Source organism: Carassius gibelio, chromosome A6 (assembly GCF_023724105.1).
Source record: "Carassius gibelio isolate Cgi1373 ecotype wild population from Czech Republic chromosome A6, carGib1.2-hapl.c, whole genome shotgun sequence".
In the NCBI taxonomy this organism is placed as follows: domain Eukaryota; kingdom Metazoa; phylum Chordata; class Actinopteri; order Cypriniformes; family Cyprinidae; genus Carassius; species Carassius gibelio.
Window position 1 is genome coordinate 21,981,470 of NC_068376.1, and position 19,458 is coordinate 22,000,927.

Genomic DNA, 19,458 nt, shown 5'->3' on the forward strand with positions numbered 1-19,458 from the left:
ATTATAATTAAGTAGCTTAAAGAACTATAAACAAAACAATATTATGTGTACATGCATAGTTAATACAAAGTGGTGAAAGCCAGTCACACAGAGTACATTTTTCATGTAAACATGAGATGACGTGGGATGGGGATAACCCACCATAAAGTCTCAAGATATGTTTTTGAAAAAAATTTAACCCACCTTAATTCTATATGGCTTTCTAAACATGTGGTTCTATTGTGTGGGACGTGAGTGTAAGGGTAATAGAAGATGTCCCTCTAAAAAATGCGTGAAATATGCGTTCTGTGTGAATGACTTGGTTTCAGTTTTGACGTAAACAATATCTTCTCCACATTCATTTTTTTCCGCAATATTTTAATTTAACAACAGCATCTAGTTGCTTCAGCTGTATAGGTTAACAAAAACATTATAATTCAATGACACTTATATTGTCATCGCATCTCGTGCGTGATAAAGGCCAAAGTATACTTGACCATCCGCATCCGTACACCGTCCGCATTATGTAATTTTCGTCATCAAGAGTGCTCGCGGACAGCCGCGCACCCCGTCCACGCGGTCTCAAAATTTGCCTGCATGCATCTGATTATCAGAAAAATTAAGAAGAACATTATATATGGCCCTATTATTGTTTTGAAAAAGGACCCTGTACAAAAAAATGCCAGTGGCTCTTAATTTCTTCTAATAAATTTGTAAACTGATGTTTACGGTTTATTTTTTAGAAATTTCAATAACATTGGTATAAAAACTATATTCACTGAATGTAGGGCTGCAAGAACTAATCAATTTAGGACTGTAGACAAACTTCTCAAACCCCCTCTCATTGCCTGTCCTAAGACCCCTGAACAGTGCCATGCCTTCTTAAAATTCTTTGAAGACAAAATTACCCAAATTTACAACACTTTTAACACCCACGTTAGCTCTCAAACTACTCCTCCTCCCATGGGCCCACAGCTCTCCCAGTTTACTGCTATTGACTCTACCACTATCACTGACATCATTATTAAGTCTAACTCTTCCTCATGTCAGCTCGATCCTGTCCCCACCTCTATACTCAAGGCCTGTGTCACATCTTTAACTGAATCCATTACATTGATTGTAAACGCCTGTCTCAACTCTGGTGATCTGCCTGCTGCACTCAAAATTGCTGTAATCACACCCATTCTCAAAAAACCTAATTCTGACCCTACATCACTGTCTAACTACCGTCCAATCTCCAACCTCCCCTTTCTGGCTAAGGTATTAGAAAAAGTGGTGGCCTTACAACTACACACTTTTCTACACCATCACAACCTGTACGAGCCTTTTCAATCTGGCTTCCGCCCGTGTCACAGTACAGAGACTGCCCTATTACGCATAGTTAACGACCTCCTTCTGTCTGTGGACTCTGGCTCACTCAACATTCTCATCCTTCTCGATCTTAGTGCTGCTTTTGATACAATAAATCACAATGTCTTAATCTCCCGTCTGTCTACCATTGGTGTTTCAGGCACAGCCCTAAGTTGGTTTCAATCTTACCTCACCAACAGAAAGCAGTTTGTCGCACTTGGCTCACATAAATCTTCTATGTCCCCAGTCACTATTGGTGTCCCTCAGGGTTCGGTTCTCGGGCCACTCCTCTTTCTCATATACATTCTCCCTCTTGGTCAGATTATTCGCAGCCACGGTCTAAATTTCCACTGCTATGCTGATGACATTCAACTCTATCTTACCACTACTTCCTTCTCTGACCCCCCCCCCCCCCCACACTCGCTCACTGACTGCCTTTCTGACTTAAAAACATGGATGGAAAACAATTTTCTCAAACTCAACACGGATAAAACTGAAATTCTGCTGATTGGCCCCAAAAACATGCTCTCCAAACCGTACACTTTTACTCTTAATATTGATGATTCACCCGTTCACCCCACCCCGGTTGTCAAAAACCTTGGCATTACATTCGACTCCACTCTCAGTTTTGATCATCATATCAAATCACTCACTTAAACTGCCTTCTTTCACCTCCGTAACATTGCCCGCCTCCGACCTTTCCTTTCTATTAGTGATGCAGAGACTTTGGTTAACTCCTTCATCATGTCCCGCTTAGATTATTGTAACTCACTTTTCCTTGGTCTACCCACCAAATCCCTTCAAAGATTGCAATACATTCAAAACTCGGCAGCCAGGCTCCTTACACATACAAAACGATCTGCTCACATCACCCCCATTCTCCATCAACTCCACTGGCTACCAGTCCCGTCCCGGATTAAATACAAAGTACTACTACTCACCTTCAAAGCTCTCCATAACCTCGCTCCTCCATACATCTGTGACCTCCTGATTACATACACCCCCTCCCGTTCACTCCGATCCTCCGACCAAAACCTTCTTGTTATTCCCCGCACTAGACTTTCCACCGTGGGTGGTAGGTCTTTCAGTGCCCTGGCCCCAAAACTCTGGAACTCCCTCCCACAACCTCTTCGTAACTGTTCATCTCTTCCTTTCTTCAAAACGCATCTCAAGACATTTCTGTTTAATGATCACTTCTCCTCATACAATTTATAATCCATTTACTGTATGTTTTGTTGTATTACTGTTTGTATCACTAATTCTTATGTTTCCTATGTAATGTTAATCTGTTTATTCTGTTATTATGTTTGTTATTCTATTTCTATGTAAAGCGACCTTGGGTCTGAGAAAGGCGCTATATAAAATAAACTTATTATTATTATTATTATTATTATCAATAAAATCGATTATTATTGATAATGAAAATCATCGACAATAATTCTCATCGATTAGTCGGGTCTGCCCACAGTGCACGTACAACTGAAGCCGGTCGCATTAAATCATGGCAGTGAATAACGCATTTCTATGGACAAAATGAATGCTCTACAAATGTCGTAGGAAACTGAATGAGCTCCTGCAGTAAAGGCATGTGATCTAGGATGCCCAAAACATGATACATTTTGATTTTAAGCTTCAAGCTGATGCATTAGCGTAATGGCTTAACAATATCTGTCAGGTGCTTTTACAGATATGTGTGTGCATCCTTGGCGCAAAAACCTTTTATGTAATGGTCATATTCTGCGTATTATCCAGTAAATCTTTACTGAAAGGGCGCCAGCGCTGCGGGCTCATGAGTCAAACAGATGGAACACACAGTGGCGAAGGACAAAAACATCATTTTTTAAAAAAAGTACATAATGCCAGCAAACATGTGAGCTGTTATCAAAGGCAAAGGAAGCCATTTTTGTTATTATGCGAATAAATACTATTTCATTGTTTTAGTTTGAAATTTGTCAAAAAATTACAATAACATTTTTAGAATAATTTTTCTGGACTGATTCCTAAAATTTGTTTTGTCTTAAGCACTGTATGTTTTTATAGCATTCTGTTGGCACATTTGTTATAAGGACATTGGACAGAATGTGGAATAGTGTGTTTTTGTCAATAAAACTAAAATAAAGAAAATGGGGACTTTTAATCCGATTAATCGAAAAATAATCGACCAACTAATCAATTGTCAAAATAAGTGTTAGTTGCATGCCTAAGTGAATGTAATAAAAAAAAATGTATATTAAAAAAAAAAATCGAGAATCGAATCCAGAGTTTGTGAATCGAAATCAAATTGAATCGGGTCATCTGAATCGATACCGAGCCCTAGTTTCCTTTTTCACAGACTAAGCCAATGTATTGAATGTGTATGTGAGTGCTTTATCTTCTGTGTGTCGAACAGGTCTGTTGGTGGGTGTTATTTTGCGGTATGGCATTCCCTCCACCAGTTACCATAATAAAACTCCTCCGAGCTGCACCCTGCAAGAGGGTCCTGTCAGCACGGTGCTCCTCAACGTTAGCGGAAAGTTGTTTGAGTACACACTCAAGGGGGAGATCAACCTTAGAGAAATCCACAGTGTGGAGCAGAATGACATGTTACGCAAGGTATGTGAGCAGAGGTGTACATACACACGTATACACACACTTCTGATAAACCTGCAGCAGAGGGAGAAATTTCATTTTGAGGTTTAATTTCTGTCACCTGTGCAGCAGTGTTGTTGTTGTTATCTAAAAATAAAAATCATTTTGTTAGTTGACATAAGGCTGAAATAAAATATAAATATTAAATGAAGAACTTAGAAAACCTTAGAAAAACTTTAAACTTGGAAAATCAGAAATGTTTCCTTGTAAACAAACCAAAATAAGTTGTAGTACTAAAATTATTAAAACTAAAACTTTTTTTCTATACTATGGGAGTAAAAAGGGACCAGCAACTTATTTGTTGCCCAAGTTCTTCAAAATATCCTCTTTTAAGTTTAACAAAAGAAAGAAACTCAAAAGTTATGAATTATGAAATTAAATTAATATCCCCTGCTTTTGATCTGAACCATGAACAGACATCAAAGATAAATGAATAACTTGAAAGCATATCGTTAAGACACATCAACATCCTCCGAATGTTTGTTGTTTACGCTAAAATAGACAAGTTCAAAAAAAAGTTTTTCAATTAAAATACATCTACACAGGATTAACAATTGCAAACTACACATTGTATCTATCATAAACATTTGTTTGTAACATTACTTTTTTTTATTGCAGTTGACCTTTGACCCAGAGGTGTTTTTCAACATTCTGCTGCCTCCCATCATATTCCACGCCGGATACAGCCTCAAAAAGGTATGAGCGATATTGTGTGCTGGACAGTTACCTGTACACAGCTTTAGCTTTCAATTTGCTTGTTTAGTAGCATGTTCATTCATGAAGGTGCTACTTTACCCCTTTATATTAAGAAATTTTTAGATACGATCTAGTCTAATGCAACATGATCTCTGTCCTCTCACCGTTCTGCTTCAGCGGAAGATTAGCCTAACTGCAAGAGAGAAGTACAAAACAGAACAGACACTTATGATCAAGGGTGTCTAAGAGCTGGTCAGACTTCACTCATATTACACTGGCACCTTTTAAATTGGGTTATAGTTAAGTTAATGTGTATTTAACTTGGCAAGTCAGATTGTGTCCTTTTGTCTTTTAAAAGCCAGGTATAATTTGAGTGTTTACTAGTGTTATTGTTCCCCATGACCTGTAATTCAGTGGGTTACAGAGTTACTTTGGGCTATTTATAAAGAATTACAGAACTTTTTGGTAGTAAACAGTATCGGCACAATACAGACACATTTGAAGTAGTATACAGAGGCATTGCTAAGTATTTTTCATATTGTTTTTTTACACTTACTGGAAATCTTTAAAGTCATAGTTCATCCAAAAAGAGATATTTTTGTTTTGTTGTGTTTGACACCCAAGTACACAATAGTACAACATATTTAACACAGTGTACTTCTGTTCTTTATCATTTTCGTTTGTGTCAAATTAACTAAAGTTTTCACTACTGCACTGTCCATGTAAAAAGGGCTCTTAGTCGCAGAGATCCCTGTAGCACACTCTGCCATGTAAACTCCAATGCATAATTTCACCAGTTGTGTAGATCAGATTGTAATGTAACAGAATGACCATATATTATCTGTTCAAATATTTTATTTGACTGCAGTGTTTATCGGGTGGATATCACTTCTGGATTCCAGATATTAATGTGAAGTTTCAGATTGTGCTGAGCGAGCAGGGAAGCCCTGAGGAAGTGAGAGGAATAGGGTTTTTTCCAGCTGTGTGTGTTTGAGACACATTGTTTCCTCTCTTTGTACCACTTTTTTGATGAACCTTACAGAATGGAGGAAAAGTGTGCAGCTCAGAGGTTGTAGGAACTTTGGCAGTAACTGAAATTAAAATGTTGACCGCACCAAAATTTCACACTGAGCCTTCGTCTCAAATTGAGCAGGTCTTAAAGATCTAGAGTTAAGTCTTAAAGGTTGGGATTGGGAAACAGATGAGCAAATAATGAGAAAATGTACATTTTTGCCTTAACTATCACTTTAAAGCCACTAAAAAACTCCCACAGAAAACTCCCCAGAATTTCCCAGAATTACAGTTTCTGTTTTTCCAACAGGTCAACAGGTCCTTCGTCCATTGTGAACTCATTTATTAATTTTACCAAATTTGATTGTTTTCTGTTGTTGTTTAATACTATCAGTTCCACTTAACAGAATCTAAAGTATTAAATCCGAGTGTGTGTGTCTATATTTATTTATTTTTTTATTTTTATTTTTTATTTTTTTATGATTTTAACACAGTAGTGTTTAATATCAGTATATCTTGTAGTTGCTGCACTATGTAGCAACAGAGTGACTCAGCATATTGTGACTGATAGTCACACAGGAAAAAAAACATCTATCTTGCTCTGTAAACAAGCAAGGATAGAGAAATAAAAGATAAAAATGTCAAGATGAAGACTAATAGTCTTGTGACACTGTACATCATGAGCAGGAAAGTCAGATTTATTTATATCTATTCATTTGTTCATTTTAACCTTAATTTCACTGTCTGTTTCACGAGTACTGTGTTTTGGGCTCAGTAAGATTTCTTTTTTTAATTTATTTTACGATTTTAAATTTTTTTCCAAAGAAATGTATGCTTTTATTCAGTAATGACACACTTAAGTGACCAGAAGTCACTGTAAAGACATTTATTGGTACAAAAACCCTATTTCATATAAATGCTGTTGTTTTTTTACTTGCTGTTAAAGAAATTATATTATGCTTTTAACAAAAATGTTAATGAACACAACTGTTTTCAATATTGATAAGAAATGTTTCTTGAGCACCAAATCAGCATGCAATCATAGGAATATATTATATTTAAAATTTTTAAACTGATTAATATTTCACAATATTACTGTTTTTACTATTTCTTTTAATAAATTAAACCGCATTTGCTGATATAGTATTTATTATATAAAAATACATACAACAGAGGTTGAACTGTTTTCTCAGGACAAGGATATTTTTAAAGCTTTTTTGTTTTGACATGCTCTTCCTTGTTCCTCCAGAGACACTTCTTCAGAAACCTAGGATCCATCATAACTTATGCTTTCTTGGGCACAGCCATTTCCTGTTTTGTCATTGGGTAAGTCACTAATGTTCATGAAATTCCCACTGACCATGGAACTTTTTACATACAGACAGTGGATCAGCCGTGATATGCATCAGAATCCTTAATTTTATGCAAGAAGCAGAAGGTGTGACTACTTTTGATGAAGATTTAAGTGGAAAAAAAAAAGTTGACCATGGCCAGTTACTAAAGTGATTTAAATTTAGTGATCAAATCCATACACTTTTTTTTTTTTAACCTAAACTATTAAAAAAAGTTATTTTTGGTGCTAACCATTAACATGCCAGCCAGGTTCAGGCATGTAGTGGGATTTATGGGACCAGTAATCAGTCACCATCAGATTAGTTTCTTCATTTGCTGTTAGGGGTAGGGTTGGAGTCTACACAGTCTTAATGCAAAAAAAGTCAAGTCAAAAGTGTCAAACATATTCAAAATCTGGTTTAATCTCAATCTGTTAATTTATCAGATTACACAATGGAAAGTCAACTTGGCTTTTGGTTTAGCGGTGTGCTTTTTATACTCCACATTTTGGACAATGTACCATAGTTTGATACCTGCGTGTTTTATACATACAAAGAACATTTCAATACTAAGCAAATAATAAAAATAGTATTGAAATGTCTATTATAAACACATCTTACTTTTGATTTGTGGTCATACAAGCCTTAATTTAAAAAAAATATATATTTTTTTTTTTGTTTAAGAAACCTCATGTATGGCGTAGTGAAAATGATGCAGGTTTTGGGTCAACTCACTGACAAGTTCTACTACACAGACTGCCTCTTCTTTGGTGCCATAATATCTGCCACTGATCCAGGTACATCATCTCTCTCTTCCTCTATTTTAACTTGCTTTTATAGATTTATAGGAACTGCTGACATTTGTTTTTATCAAACTGACTAGTAAGTTTTTCATCACCATTCAGAATCACGGTACCATTATGTTTCTGAAATATGTGTGTGTTGGTGTAATTTTTAGTCACCGTGCTTGCGATCTTTAATGAGCTCCATGCTGATGGTGATCTCTATGCACTGCTGTTTGGAGAGAGTGTTATGAACGATGCAGTCGCCATAGTCCTTTCATCGTAAGTCCCACTTTCAAACAGTATTACTTTCTTGTTCCTTTTCTGGTGCTACAAAAAAAAGGTTCAAATCACGTGTTATGTCTGCGGCAGCTGGCGGGATTTCCCAGGCTGCCTGCTCAGAGTGGGTGCTGGGGACATTTTCACTGTAATGCTGAACAGTAAAAACTAATGATGCTGCAACTCTAGTAGTGTTTCAGGACGGTGCTTTCACTCCCCCTTTTGGACGCAATGAGCTAGGGCTGATTGTTTCTGATTTCCTGTTCTCAGCACCACTTACACAATCTTTCCATGAAGTCGGATTATCACAGCAAAACTGTGTTGTTAAGACTTTGCTTGGAAAATATAACATGAAAAAATAACAGTCTATTTTATTAATAAATAAAATAATGTGCACTGTATTGACAATGGGGTTCACATTATGCTTCAGGTCAAGTCAAGACAGGATTTCTATCTTTAGTCTGTACTTTTTCATTGGGTGTACTAGTCAGATCAGCACAGTCAGTCCATTTAATAACTTAGTTTTTTTGTCTTTGGTTTGCAGGTCAATTGTAGCGTATCAGCCTGCAGGAGCCAACACACATACATTCGATGCCTCTGCCTTCTTCAAATCGGTGGGCATCTTCTTGGGCATCTTCAGTGGCTCTTTCGCTATGGGTGCAGTCACTGGAGTAGTCACTGCCCTCATATCCTTTTGCATGTTGCTATGAAATCAGTCTAAATATGTTTAGGTTTATGAAAATAAGTTGTGTTGATGTCCTTTTGGCTTCATTGTGATGTTGATTCTTTTACCTATTTGCAAAATTAGTAACACTGTAGAATTATCCTTTAAACAGCCGCTGATTTCTGTCAAGAGAAGAGTACTTGGAGTAAGAATATATTATTAATAAATATATTGCTGCTTTTTTCAATTTCAAATAAATGCTGTTTTTTTTACCTTTCTATTCATGAAAGAATGCTGAAAAAATTTATCACCAAAATGAGAAGCAGTGTAACTGTTTTATCTTTTGATAATATTTCTTGAGAACCAACACACTAGAATGATTTCTGGAGAAATGGCTGCTGAAAATTCTGCTTTGTCATTCTATTGAAAATATATTACAATAGAATATAGTTATTTTAAATTGTAATATATTTTTTTAAATTTTACTTTTTTTGGTCAAATAAAGCAAGCTTTGAGTATAAGACACACTGCCCCCCCCCCCAAAAAACAAAACAAAACAAAAACGTAATGTATATCTTTATTGATCTGAATCTTTTTTTGATTAGCTAAATTATTATTTAATCAGATGTGTGGTTTAAATTCTTAACTTTATCCACGTGACAAAATTCACCAAGCTGCACTGTTTTCCTCTGCTGGAGACTGCTCTGTTCTTCCTCATGTCTTGGAGTACTTTTCTACTGGCTGAAGCTTGTGGATTCACAGGTGGGTGTTCGTGTTCGAATGGGTTGGTAATGAAAGCATAGTGGTTAATCTGCTGGGTAAACCAGAGGTCAAAATATAATATAATATGATCTAGTAATACGGGGCTGCAGCTGCTTCCCCTCTAGGAACGGCACAACATTTCCTGCTTTAGTTAAATATCAAGTGGAATAATAGTATCATTTTCTGGTTTTAGAAAATCATCTGTTCATCTACTTCATCAGCATGACAAAAAATTATGTTCAGGACAAATTCTTTGCATACAAATATCAAAATGAAATTCATAAACCTAAAAAAACTTCCTGCATTTTGTTGTTCCTGGGCAGGCCATGTTGCTGAAATTTGACGTCCTTGATGTGTAAATGTGTTCGGTCATTTGCACTTATCACCTGGTTGTTTTATTAGCCCTCTCCATCCTGTACTGAAATTGTATCCCACCACCCACTTGACAGAAAAAAAATGCACAAATGATGCTAATATCCTTTACTGTTCCAGGTGTTGTCGCTGTGCTGTTCTGTGGAATCACACAGGCCCATTACACCTACAACAATCTGTCGGAGGAGTCAACTAAACGCACTAAACAGGTAAAATATTTTAGCCTTGTGAACATTGGGATTTGAGTTGCTTCCAGAGCAGCTGGTATAAAACCAGAGTGATGTGAACTTTGAAGAAGTAAGGTATGTAGAAAAAAAGCAGCAAGGATGTTTTTTTTGGGATGGGAGGCCTGCATAATCCACTTCAAAAGATGCTTTGATGCAAGGGTGCCACAAGTCGAGGGATACTGCTAAGTGAATTCCCATCGCCCCTGTGGTGTCGTCAGAGCAGTGCAATGTGATGAAGTGTTGTGATGAAGAGTAATTTCGACACCCCTGTGGCACAAATGGGTTCTTAAGTGCTGCTTTTACATAGCGGTCAGTTTTTGTTGTGTTTATTTAGTTATTGAGAGGAAAGTGCGCAGTATATATTTACAGATTCATCCAAACGCCACTCAGCAGTCTCAGGTTCTCAGGTTAAGGCCATCCTTAAAAATATTTTGGTTTGCAGTAACAGTAAAAAAAAATTCAAAGGGGCCGGTAGGTAGGTCTATATATGTATTTTTTCAGGTTTGTGTAAAAAAAAAAAAAAAAAAGTAATTTTGGTGATTGGTGTTTATGTAGGTATGAATTTAAACAAATAAGCATATAGTGACGTCACTGACTGGGTCTTCAACCCGTGCCTTCAGGCGCATCATTGCAAACCTCATTTTGATGCAGGCTATATTGACCACAAACAAATTGAAATCTTTATCAAAAACATATTTATTGCATGAATTTCAGGTGAGAAGAAAAAAAAATGAGGTACTGTTATACTGTTTTACTTGCATCCACCGCTAGGTGTCAATGCAACCTACAAATGAGAGACCGTTTACTTTGCTTTCTTGGGTTGCTACTTTGAAAAAAATCCTGTTTGATTTGAGCGACAAGTGTTCATTGTATCGATTGTAAAAAAGATTTTGAATGTCTAGAAGCATTTTATACAGCAAATAACACCAAATATAGGGAAATCCATGGACAACAGGCAGGACGAATGTAAAGATTCAATATATTGGTAGTGACCAATATTTCTGATGATTTATTGGCGTGAAGTTTCGTGCACACTGACAAACAGGAGTGCAACATTCTCGAAAAACAATAAGCAGAGTGGACTGCCATAACAATGCAAAACATTTACTGCAGGCTTCAACATGGCTATGTTTACGATTAGAAATGTCAACAACAACAAAAAATCGCATAGGTAGTCAATACTAGCCCGAATTTGTATGCATGAGACTGTCTGAATACCGGCAGAATTCACATTTCTGTTGTAAAAAGAAAAATTGTGCAGAGGTATTATTTGCTGTTATGCGTGTTTGTCCGAAGCTGCAGTTGCCGCGTGACGCTTGTTCCAAAAAAAAAAAAAAAAAAAACCTGAACGTGCTCCGAGAGAAGGTCGTTAAAATCAATTTCCTATTTTCATTTCCAAACTTGTGTTGGCTGGTCCAATCGATTCGTGCAATAGATTTTCGAATATGAAGTGACAGTCGACACAGTCACGGTTTTAGACTAGACGGGAGAAAGTGATGGAAAAGATCTGGGCACAGTTTTTCCAGAACTTCGTGCCAAGTTAAAGTGGTGTCGAGCTGTTTTAAATAATTTTTTAGATGTATTATGGTGCCCGAACCCGTATGACTTTGAACATTGACCACTAACATTTTGTTTACTGCAGCCGCAGCCATCATTACCAAGTGAGAACCGTTGACTCTTGACAGTGAATGAGAGTATGAGACGAAGCGAACGCACAGGCCACAGTTTGACACCGTGCAAACATAGATGATGTCAGAGGTTTTTTTAAAGAACGAACTTTGCTTTCTTTTTTATGTAGGCCTAGGCAATTTATATATTTACAATACTTACTAAAATATAGTTAATATTATTTTATTGCTTTTGTATTAGTTGTTTGAAGAGTAAAAGAAAATTGGTCTGTCCCAACGCAAATTTACAACCGGCAAATAGGTCGGACTAAAATTTGGGTCCTAAATTGACAGGGTCAGTCGGGTTACGGCAAACAAGAACATTTTTAAGGATGGCCTAACTGAAGCACCGTCTTCTTCTTTGAACTGAATCAGAAGAGCTGTAATACAGTCTTGTGCTACAGCGCCACACTGGTCAAACCGCATTATTGCAGGCTCTCACATTAGTTAGCCACGAGATAACCACTACTCTAAAACATTTGCCTACAATTTGTTTTATCGTCGACGTTGTCGATAATGTCGACTAATTGTTTCAACCCCAGTATATATATACTTAACTGCATAAAGGTTTCATATATACTCATATATCCTCATATAGGTTCTTTCCATGTGGGCAAGGGTTAAAAGTTACAGACTTTAGAAATTATAATCACAGGAATTGAAGATATCGGCCTCAGCCTTAGATCTATCATATGTTACAAAAGCCTTTGTAGAGTATAGAGAGGTGGATAAGAGTTTCTCTCATTGCTTTTGTGACTGTTGTTTTAGCTGTTTTGTTGACCAAATGTGCTGTTTTCAGGTGCATATGGCTTCATGTGTGGCATGTTTCTTTGCTGTTGCAGTTGTTTGAGGTGCTGCACTTCTTAGCAGAGAACTTCATCTTCTCATACATGGGCCTGGCACTCTTCACCTTTCAGAAACACGTCTTCAGCCCCATTTTCATATTTGGAGCCTTTGTATCCTTGTTTAACAGTTGAAGTGAATGTTTTACATTACAAATTTTACATGGGGGGGGGGGGGGGGTAATGTGTATTAACCCCTAGCATTGACCTCAGTCAGATAGTTTATGAGTTTGACTGTATGTTAGAGAAGATGACAAATCATTGAAATCCTCTAAAACATCTGGAAAAGTCCCTGTTTGGTTTATCATCTTTATTTGTCATTTATGACCACTAGGTTTGTTGAAAGCAGTCTCATGCTCACCAATGCTTCATTTGTCTGATTAAAAATACATTACAGACTACTATTGTAAAACTTGACTGCAATTACTACAATTAAAAGACTGTTTTCTATTTGTATGTTTTAAAATGGATGCATGTGAAAGCAAAGCTGAATTTTCAAACATTTTTCTTTAACATTTTGACTACTAGATAGCCATCTTTATTGGCAGGGCCTTGAACATCTACCCTCTGTCTTTCCTGATTAACCTGGGCCGAAGACACAAAATCAGAGGAAACTTTCAACACATGATGATGTTTGCAGGTATGGTGGGGTGCACACCTGGCATACTTCCTCTTCTCTGATTCTTGCGAAAACAAAGTCAGTAAAGGAGAAAATAAATCCGTGCAATCAGTTTTGTAGTGTCCTTTAATATCAAACTCTTTGATGTGAACTCTTGGTAGATTTCAGCACCCTGCTGAAGCTTATCGAGATCTAAATTAAGAGTGAAATGTGGCAACAGAATCTGAACATCTCTAATAACGGCTCTTGATGTGGAGCAGCTCCCTTCAGACCAGAACACCACCCTGCTAAAAGGGCAGCAAAGTGCAGTGCCCTTAAAACACAACTGATCGAGTGTGATGGCTGTTTGCCTGCTTAAGTGCAGTGCCATTCTGTTTGTAGCACGGCTGTCATTCTTTCTAAAATCTATTGTGACTGCTGTGTGTGTGTGTTTGTGCTCTGCAGGGCTGAGAGGGGCAATGGCATTCGCTCTGGCTATCCGTGACACCGCTACGTACGCCCGACAGATGATGTTCACCACGACCCTGCTCATTGTGTTCTTCACAGTTTGGGTGTGTGGAGGAGGCACCACGCCAATGCTGTCCTGGCTACATATCAGGTCAGAGTGCAAAAGACTGAATCAGTGCCCTGTCTGACCCATTTTTAAGAGTGTGATGGATTTAGGAACATTTTTCATGCATGGGAAGTTTTACAATTTGTTCGCAGGAATGTTTAGGTGTTTAATGTTTACATCCAGGATGGTAAAGCTGAGACTGGAAAAATACTGACAACCACCAAAATCACACACATGCTTGAAAAGAAAGTTACATGATAAATCAGAGTTCAACAGCTTTTCCACAAGCCGAAGTAAATACTAATATATAGAAGGTGCACAAAATATCATAAACGAATGTACAAAACACCACAAAATAATTTGCAATAAACATGAAAATGTGATATTAAAAACTATTAAGAAACACCAACAAATGTAAGCTGTCGTGTAGGGAATTTGGGGAATATCAGTATAAGATTATAAGATTACTTATTCTTTTTTTACTTCCACAAACTGTACATTTAATAGCATTTTACTGTAGAATTATATGAAATTCCATGTTAGATCGAATAGTAAAAAAAAACATATATAGTAAGGGAATTTACAATTAACCAGTTAACAGATTTTTACAGTAACATTTTAGTCTTTTCCAGTGTAGAACCTGATACATTGGTTAGGCTAGTAATATATGCCACATAGTAGTGTGCTTACAGTCACTCAGAACACTATAACAGCCAGTTTTAAACAGTCAGGCAACACTTGACAATGTAAAATTAGGTTTTTCAGTTGGATAGACTTTGATAACTGTATTAAAAGACATATACAGACTGTCCAGCAGGTGGCAGAAAAGCTCACCATTAACATGTTTATTAATTTGATTATTCAAGCATGTTTTGACAAATAAATAGCATTTAATTTTCCTTAAGTAAGACCCTTCATGACTATTTCAGAATTCATATTGAGGGAATAAAAGGAATCCGGTCAAGACTGTGGCTAATTTCACATGTTGTTTGTTTGTTTGTCAACCGTGCACTCTTCCCTTTTGATTGGTTCTGCTGTGAAATGTGCACAGAAAATAAACCACTCAAAAGCAGATGGGAAAGGAGCTGGCGTTGTTTATGTTGCCAAGAGCCGGTGTTTGTCTGGCTGTCCTCAGCAGGGGCTGGCTGGTACGGCGCCATTAATAAATGCTGCTAGTTTGTCCGAATAAAGAGGATTATTGAGGACCGATGCTGATGGCAGCTGCTGTAGAATGAGATCGAGAAGCTCAGGCTATTATCTGAAAAACTGCTGTGCACTCAACCAGTCACAGATATGCTTAGAGTGACCACAACGAGGTAAATAAAACAAGGGCAAGAATCTAAGCAACATAAACAACAGTATTTCTGTAAATGAGTTGTTTTGTCCGACAATGCCAACAAATCAGGCCGATATGGTTTTAAGTTCTTTTCAAACACAAAAATAAATGGCTTTGGGTAATTGAGAGCTGATATGTAAAACGTAAAATGTAAAAATAAAAAACAAATAAAAATATTTTTATGAAGTTTATAAATTAATAACTTAAATTAATAAAGCTTATTCAAAATAAGAGTGTAGCATGAACGTATACTATATAATCTACATTTTAAATTCCTATTTGTGTTTTAATCAGAATGTTTAGGTTTGCCTGACATGTCAGTAAAAATTAGGAACTGAGCTGACAAAAAAAAAAAAACACAATGCGTTTTGCAGGGTGTGGTGCATACACCTTTATACATATAATATATATACCACAGCATGCAAGTGCATGTGTACCAAATGCAAAGATGGGAAGTAAGAGTTTCTACAGTGGGGAAATGTAATGGTTTCAAATATTGTTTGTTTCCTGTTTCTTTCTAAAGTGCCTTTAATTTCACTCTTTATGCATAGAGTGGGGCGGTTGTTCTACAGCAGTATTGTGGACTTAATTGTTCATTTGCATGGGTTGAGTTGCAAATTTATGGGGTTGATTTGTAAACATTTTCAGTTGTTTTGTATTGTCATTTGACTTTTTGTACCACAGAAGTGGTACAAAGAATCCAATCGTCTTCACTCAGTGTAAGAGCACAGCAACTTTAGTTTCATGTTTATTGGCAATATGATGCATGTAGGACAATGCACTGGCAGATCAAAGAGACATTTGGGGTCTTTTTAGTTTACATACTATAAAGCAAGAGTAACAATCCTTTGGTCACGTGGTGTATTAGTGTATTAACAGCAGTGGTTTTTCTGCCAACTGTGCTTGGTGAGCATTTAGGGATTCCATTGCTGGCCTTTTGTTGTTCTACTTTTCAAATAAATTTGATGGATGTAATTCTCTCTGACTCTCCGAAGGCTTTGCGTTTCCATAAATGCACTACAATTGACCCCTAGACTAGCTTACACCAGTGAGTGTGAGGGCTGCTCTCCAATACTCACACATACACACTATTCTTAACTCCACTGTAGTAGTCTCCTGCCTTTGGGCAACTGCAGGCTAATCAATGTGCAATTTAACTTTTTAGAAAAAAATGCAAAACTACTGTACTTAAGTCGAGATGAGAGAAGAGGCTCATATTTGCTCAGAGAAACAGATGGGGTGCCACTGCTTTTATTCAAGCTGACTAGGTCACCTGAGATTAATGAGAGGCTTTTGCATAGCTCGCTTTAAAAACTGGAATCGATGGTGTACTTTCAGGCATTTGTCAATGTAATGTCTGAGTGCTGGGGGAAAAAAAGACATTAGAATGCAAAGCATGGCTACATTCACATCCACGTTTAGTGCTGTTTTTCACAAAGGTATTCATGTGGCCATTGCAATACTTTTATTCTAATATTTCAATTTTAATCGTTACATTTTTAAGTAAACATTTTAATTTCGGAAAAGTTTGTTATTGTCATTTTAATAAACTGTGCTATGAGTATTAAGAAAAGCTTATATATACTATTATGACAGTTTAGAAATGGCCTGGACTGTGTTGATCAAGACCGAAGCCAGACAATTCTCTTCAGCATTGGTTTAGACTTTCTTCCTCTGTGTTGGCTAGTTCTGCCTTTTCTAGAACAGTCCCGGGAGGTTCCACTTTCTCTGTAAACATTGAGCTCAGTGCACAGAGAGCCAATTCAGAGCAGGAATGTGAAGCACCAAACACACTTTATGTATCAGAAAAGAAATGTCTGTTTTGCAGAAAGAGTTGAAATGTCTTTTGACGTATATCATTTGATTCTTTGGAAAATGCCTAGATTTAGCCATTGCATCATTTTTTCGGAAATGTTAATTCCCTCACTTCTTCATGTGATGTCGTATGTAGTTATCTACCAAGAAAGGGAAATAACAATACACAGATGTAAAGACCAATCTTTGCAGTCAGAGAAACCTCCTTTGTAGTCTTTTCTCAGTAGAAGCTGTCAGGATGTTTGATGTTTTCAGGGCTGGTCTCAAGAGTTCTGTGTTGTGCTCAGGGTTGGAGAGACCACTGCTGCGGAGAAGGAGAGGCTGCGTAGACTGTGGAATTACGTCAGGTGATGATGGACTTTGCACTCTTGGTGGTGGTGTCCTTATCTGGTAAAATGTACATTAGCAGCAGTCATTTGCGTGGGTGTTTGACACTTTAATATCTGGGCTTCTGCATTAATCAGGCACATATGTCTTATATGCTTACGACTCTGTTGTACTCCTATCCCTACAGTATTCCTGCGAAATCTGTTCTGCTTCTGCTCCTGTTCCTATCCTGTTTTATTTTACAATGGTGTACTGAAATTAAAATAAAATGAAAAGCAACATTTTTTTGTCACACTGGGGTGAAAATATCTATGCAAATATCTAAACAAATTCTTCTTAATATAATAATTTTTCCCACTTGGCATTCCACATTCAACAACTTTTAAAAAATTAGATAATATTTTTAAGCATTACACAACTCTGTAGATGTAAAAATACACACATTTACACACATCTAATATACACACATTTACCCTATTAAGTGCTTAGGAATACACAACTAAGTTTAAATATATATATTTTTTTGTTTGTTGCTTTGGTCTGTTTTTTCTTCAAAAGAGTCCAAACACAAAGGGTGAATACAGTATATCACCTATTAAATGTAATTAAACCATATTTTTTTTGTCATTGTTCCTATTATTGGATTAAGTAGTATACATGTGCTTATAATTAGGTCATATAATTAGGATATCATCAAAAAGTTTATTTATTTAACTAATTTCATTCAAAAAGTGAAACTTGTATATTATATTAATTAATTTCACACAGACTGATATATTTCAAATGTTTATTTCTTTTAATTTTGATGATTATAACTGACAATTAAGGAAAATCCCAAATTCAGTATCTCAGAAAATTTGAATATTGTGAAAAAGGTTCAATATTGAAGTCACATGGTGACACACTCTAATCAGCTAATTAACTCAAAACACCTGCAAAGGCCTTTAAATGGTCTCTCAGTCTAGTTCTGTAGGATACACAATCATGGGGAAGACTGCTGACTTGACAGTTGTCCAAAAGACAACCACTGACACCTTGCACAAGGAGGGCAAGACACAAAAGGTCATTGCAAAAGAGGCTGGCTGTTCACAGAGCTCTGTCAAAGCACATTAATAGAGAGGCGAAGGGAAGGAAAAGATGTGGTAGACAAAAAGTGTACAAGCAATAGGGATAACCGCACCCTGGAGAGGATTGTGAAACAAAACCCATTCAAAAATGTGGGGGAGATTCACAAAGAGTGGACTGCAGCTGGAGTCAGTGCTTCAAGAACCACAATGTACAGACGTATGCAACACATGGGTTTCAGCTGTCGCATTCCTTGTGTCAAGCCACTCTTTAACAACAGACAGCCTCAGAAGCGTCTACAGACAAAAAGGACTGGACTGCTGCTGAGTGGTCCACAGTTATATTCTCTGATGAAAGTAAATTTTAAATTCTTTTGGAAATCAGGGTCCCAGAGTCTGGAGGAAGAGAGGAAAGGCACACAGTCCACGTTGCTTGAGGTCTAGTGTAAAGTTTCCACAGTCAGTAGCCGTGTTTCCACTATCGAGCTAAGACCGGGCGTGCTAGTGCGTGCCAGGGCCAGTCGCGTTTCCACTGTCACTTCCGGGGTTTGATCGTGCCTCGCCGGGGCTTCCTCGGGGCCAACGGCCAGGGTTTTTTGGCCCGACGAAAACCTTGGGCCAAAGCGGGCCAGCTGGGGCTAGAGGAGGGGTTATGAACAAAGGCGGAGTTTCTCCAAGCCTAGAGAGCGTCAGCGCGGATCATTTCAGAAAGATAACAGCTGTAAAGCATTAAAGACGTTTTAAAATAAGTTGAGCTGAAAACTCACTCTTAGTTAGCAGCAAGTGTTTGAAATAACTTGATCCGATGTGGATTATAATCGCTAAACAAGGCATAAATATTTATAAGCGATGTAAAAGACTATGCACGCTAAACATTAACGTTACCATAGTAAACATGGTAAAATATGACCGCTTGAAGAAATCAGACGTCAGCTTCTTATTCTCTATCACAGTCGTGTATTTATTAAGTAACTTATATTATCTGCCACAAGCCTCGTCTCGAGAGTTTAGCTCACGTTGCCTATCATAAAAGAATATAGCCTAATAATGTTTTTGTTCGGGAGCTTTTATAAAAATAGAGATATTATCATTCATTCTAAATATGACGGCTACTGTGGCTAATAAACAGAAACCGACTCGACTGAATAAGCAGG

At 37.2% G+C, this 19,458-nt stretch overlaps 1 protein-coding gene across 2 annotated transcripts in view; it reads left to right on the forward strand.

Moving 5' to 3' along the window:
* The window catches only part of slc9a7 (solute carrier family 9 member 7), a 43,344-nt gene that overhangs the window by 8,170 nt on the left and 15,716 nt on the right, over positions 1-19,458 (forward strand). The window contains exons 2-13 of one of the 2 annotated variants that reach the window (XM_052599766.1): positions 3,719-3,921; positions 4,576-4,653; positions 6,914-6,990; positions 7,680-7,792; positions 7,954-8,059; positions 8,601-8,747; positions 9,382-9,482; positions 9,975-10,063; positions 12,591-12,704; positions 13,119-13,230; positions 13,654-13,807; positions 17,201-17,260. In XM_052599766.1, the coding sequence (XP_052455726.1) occupies positions 3,719-3,921; positions 4,576-4,653; positions 6,914-6,990; positions 7,680-7,792; positions 7,954-8,059; positions 8,601-8,747; positions 9,382-9,482; positions 9,975-10,063; positions 12,591-12,704; positions 13,119-13,230; positions 13,654-13,807; positions 17,201-17,260 (1,354 nt within the window). The remainder of the gene's footprint in view (positions 1-3,718; positions 3,922-4,575; positions 4,654-6,913; positions 6,991-7,679; positions 7,793-7,953; positions 8,060-8,600; positions 8,748-9,381; positions 9,483-9,974; positions 10,064-12,590; positions 12,705-13,118; positions 13,231-13,653; positions 13,808-17,200; positions 17,261-19,458) is intronic. The other variant, XM_052599767.1, reaches the window with a different exon arrangement.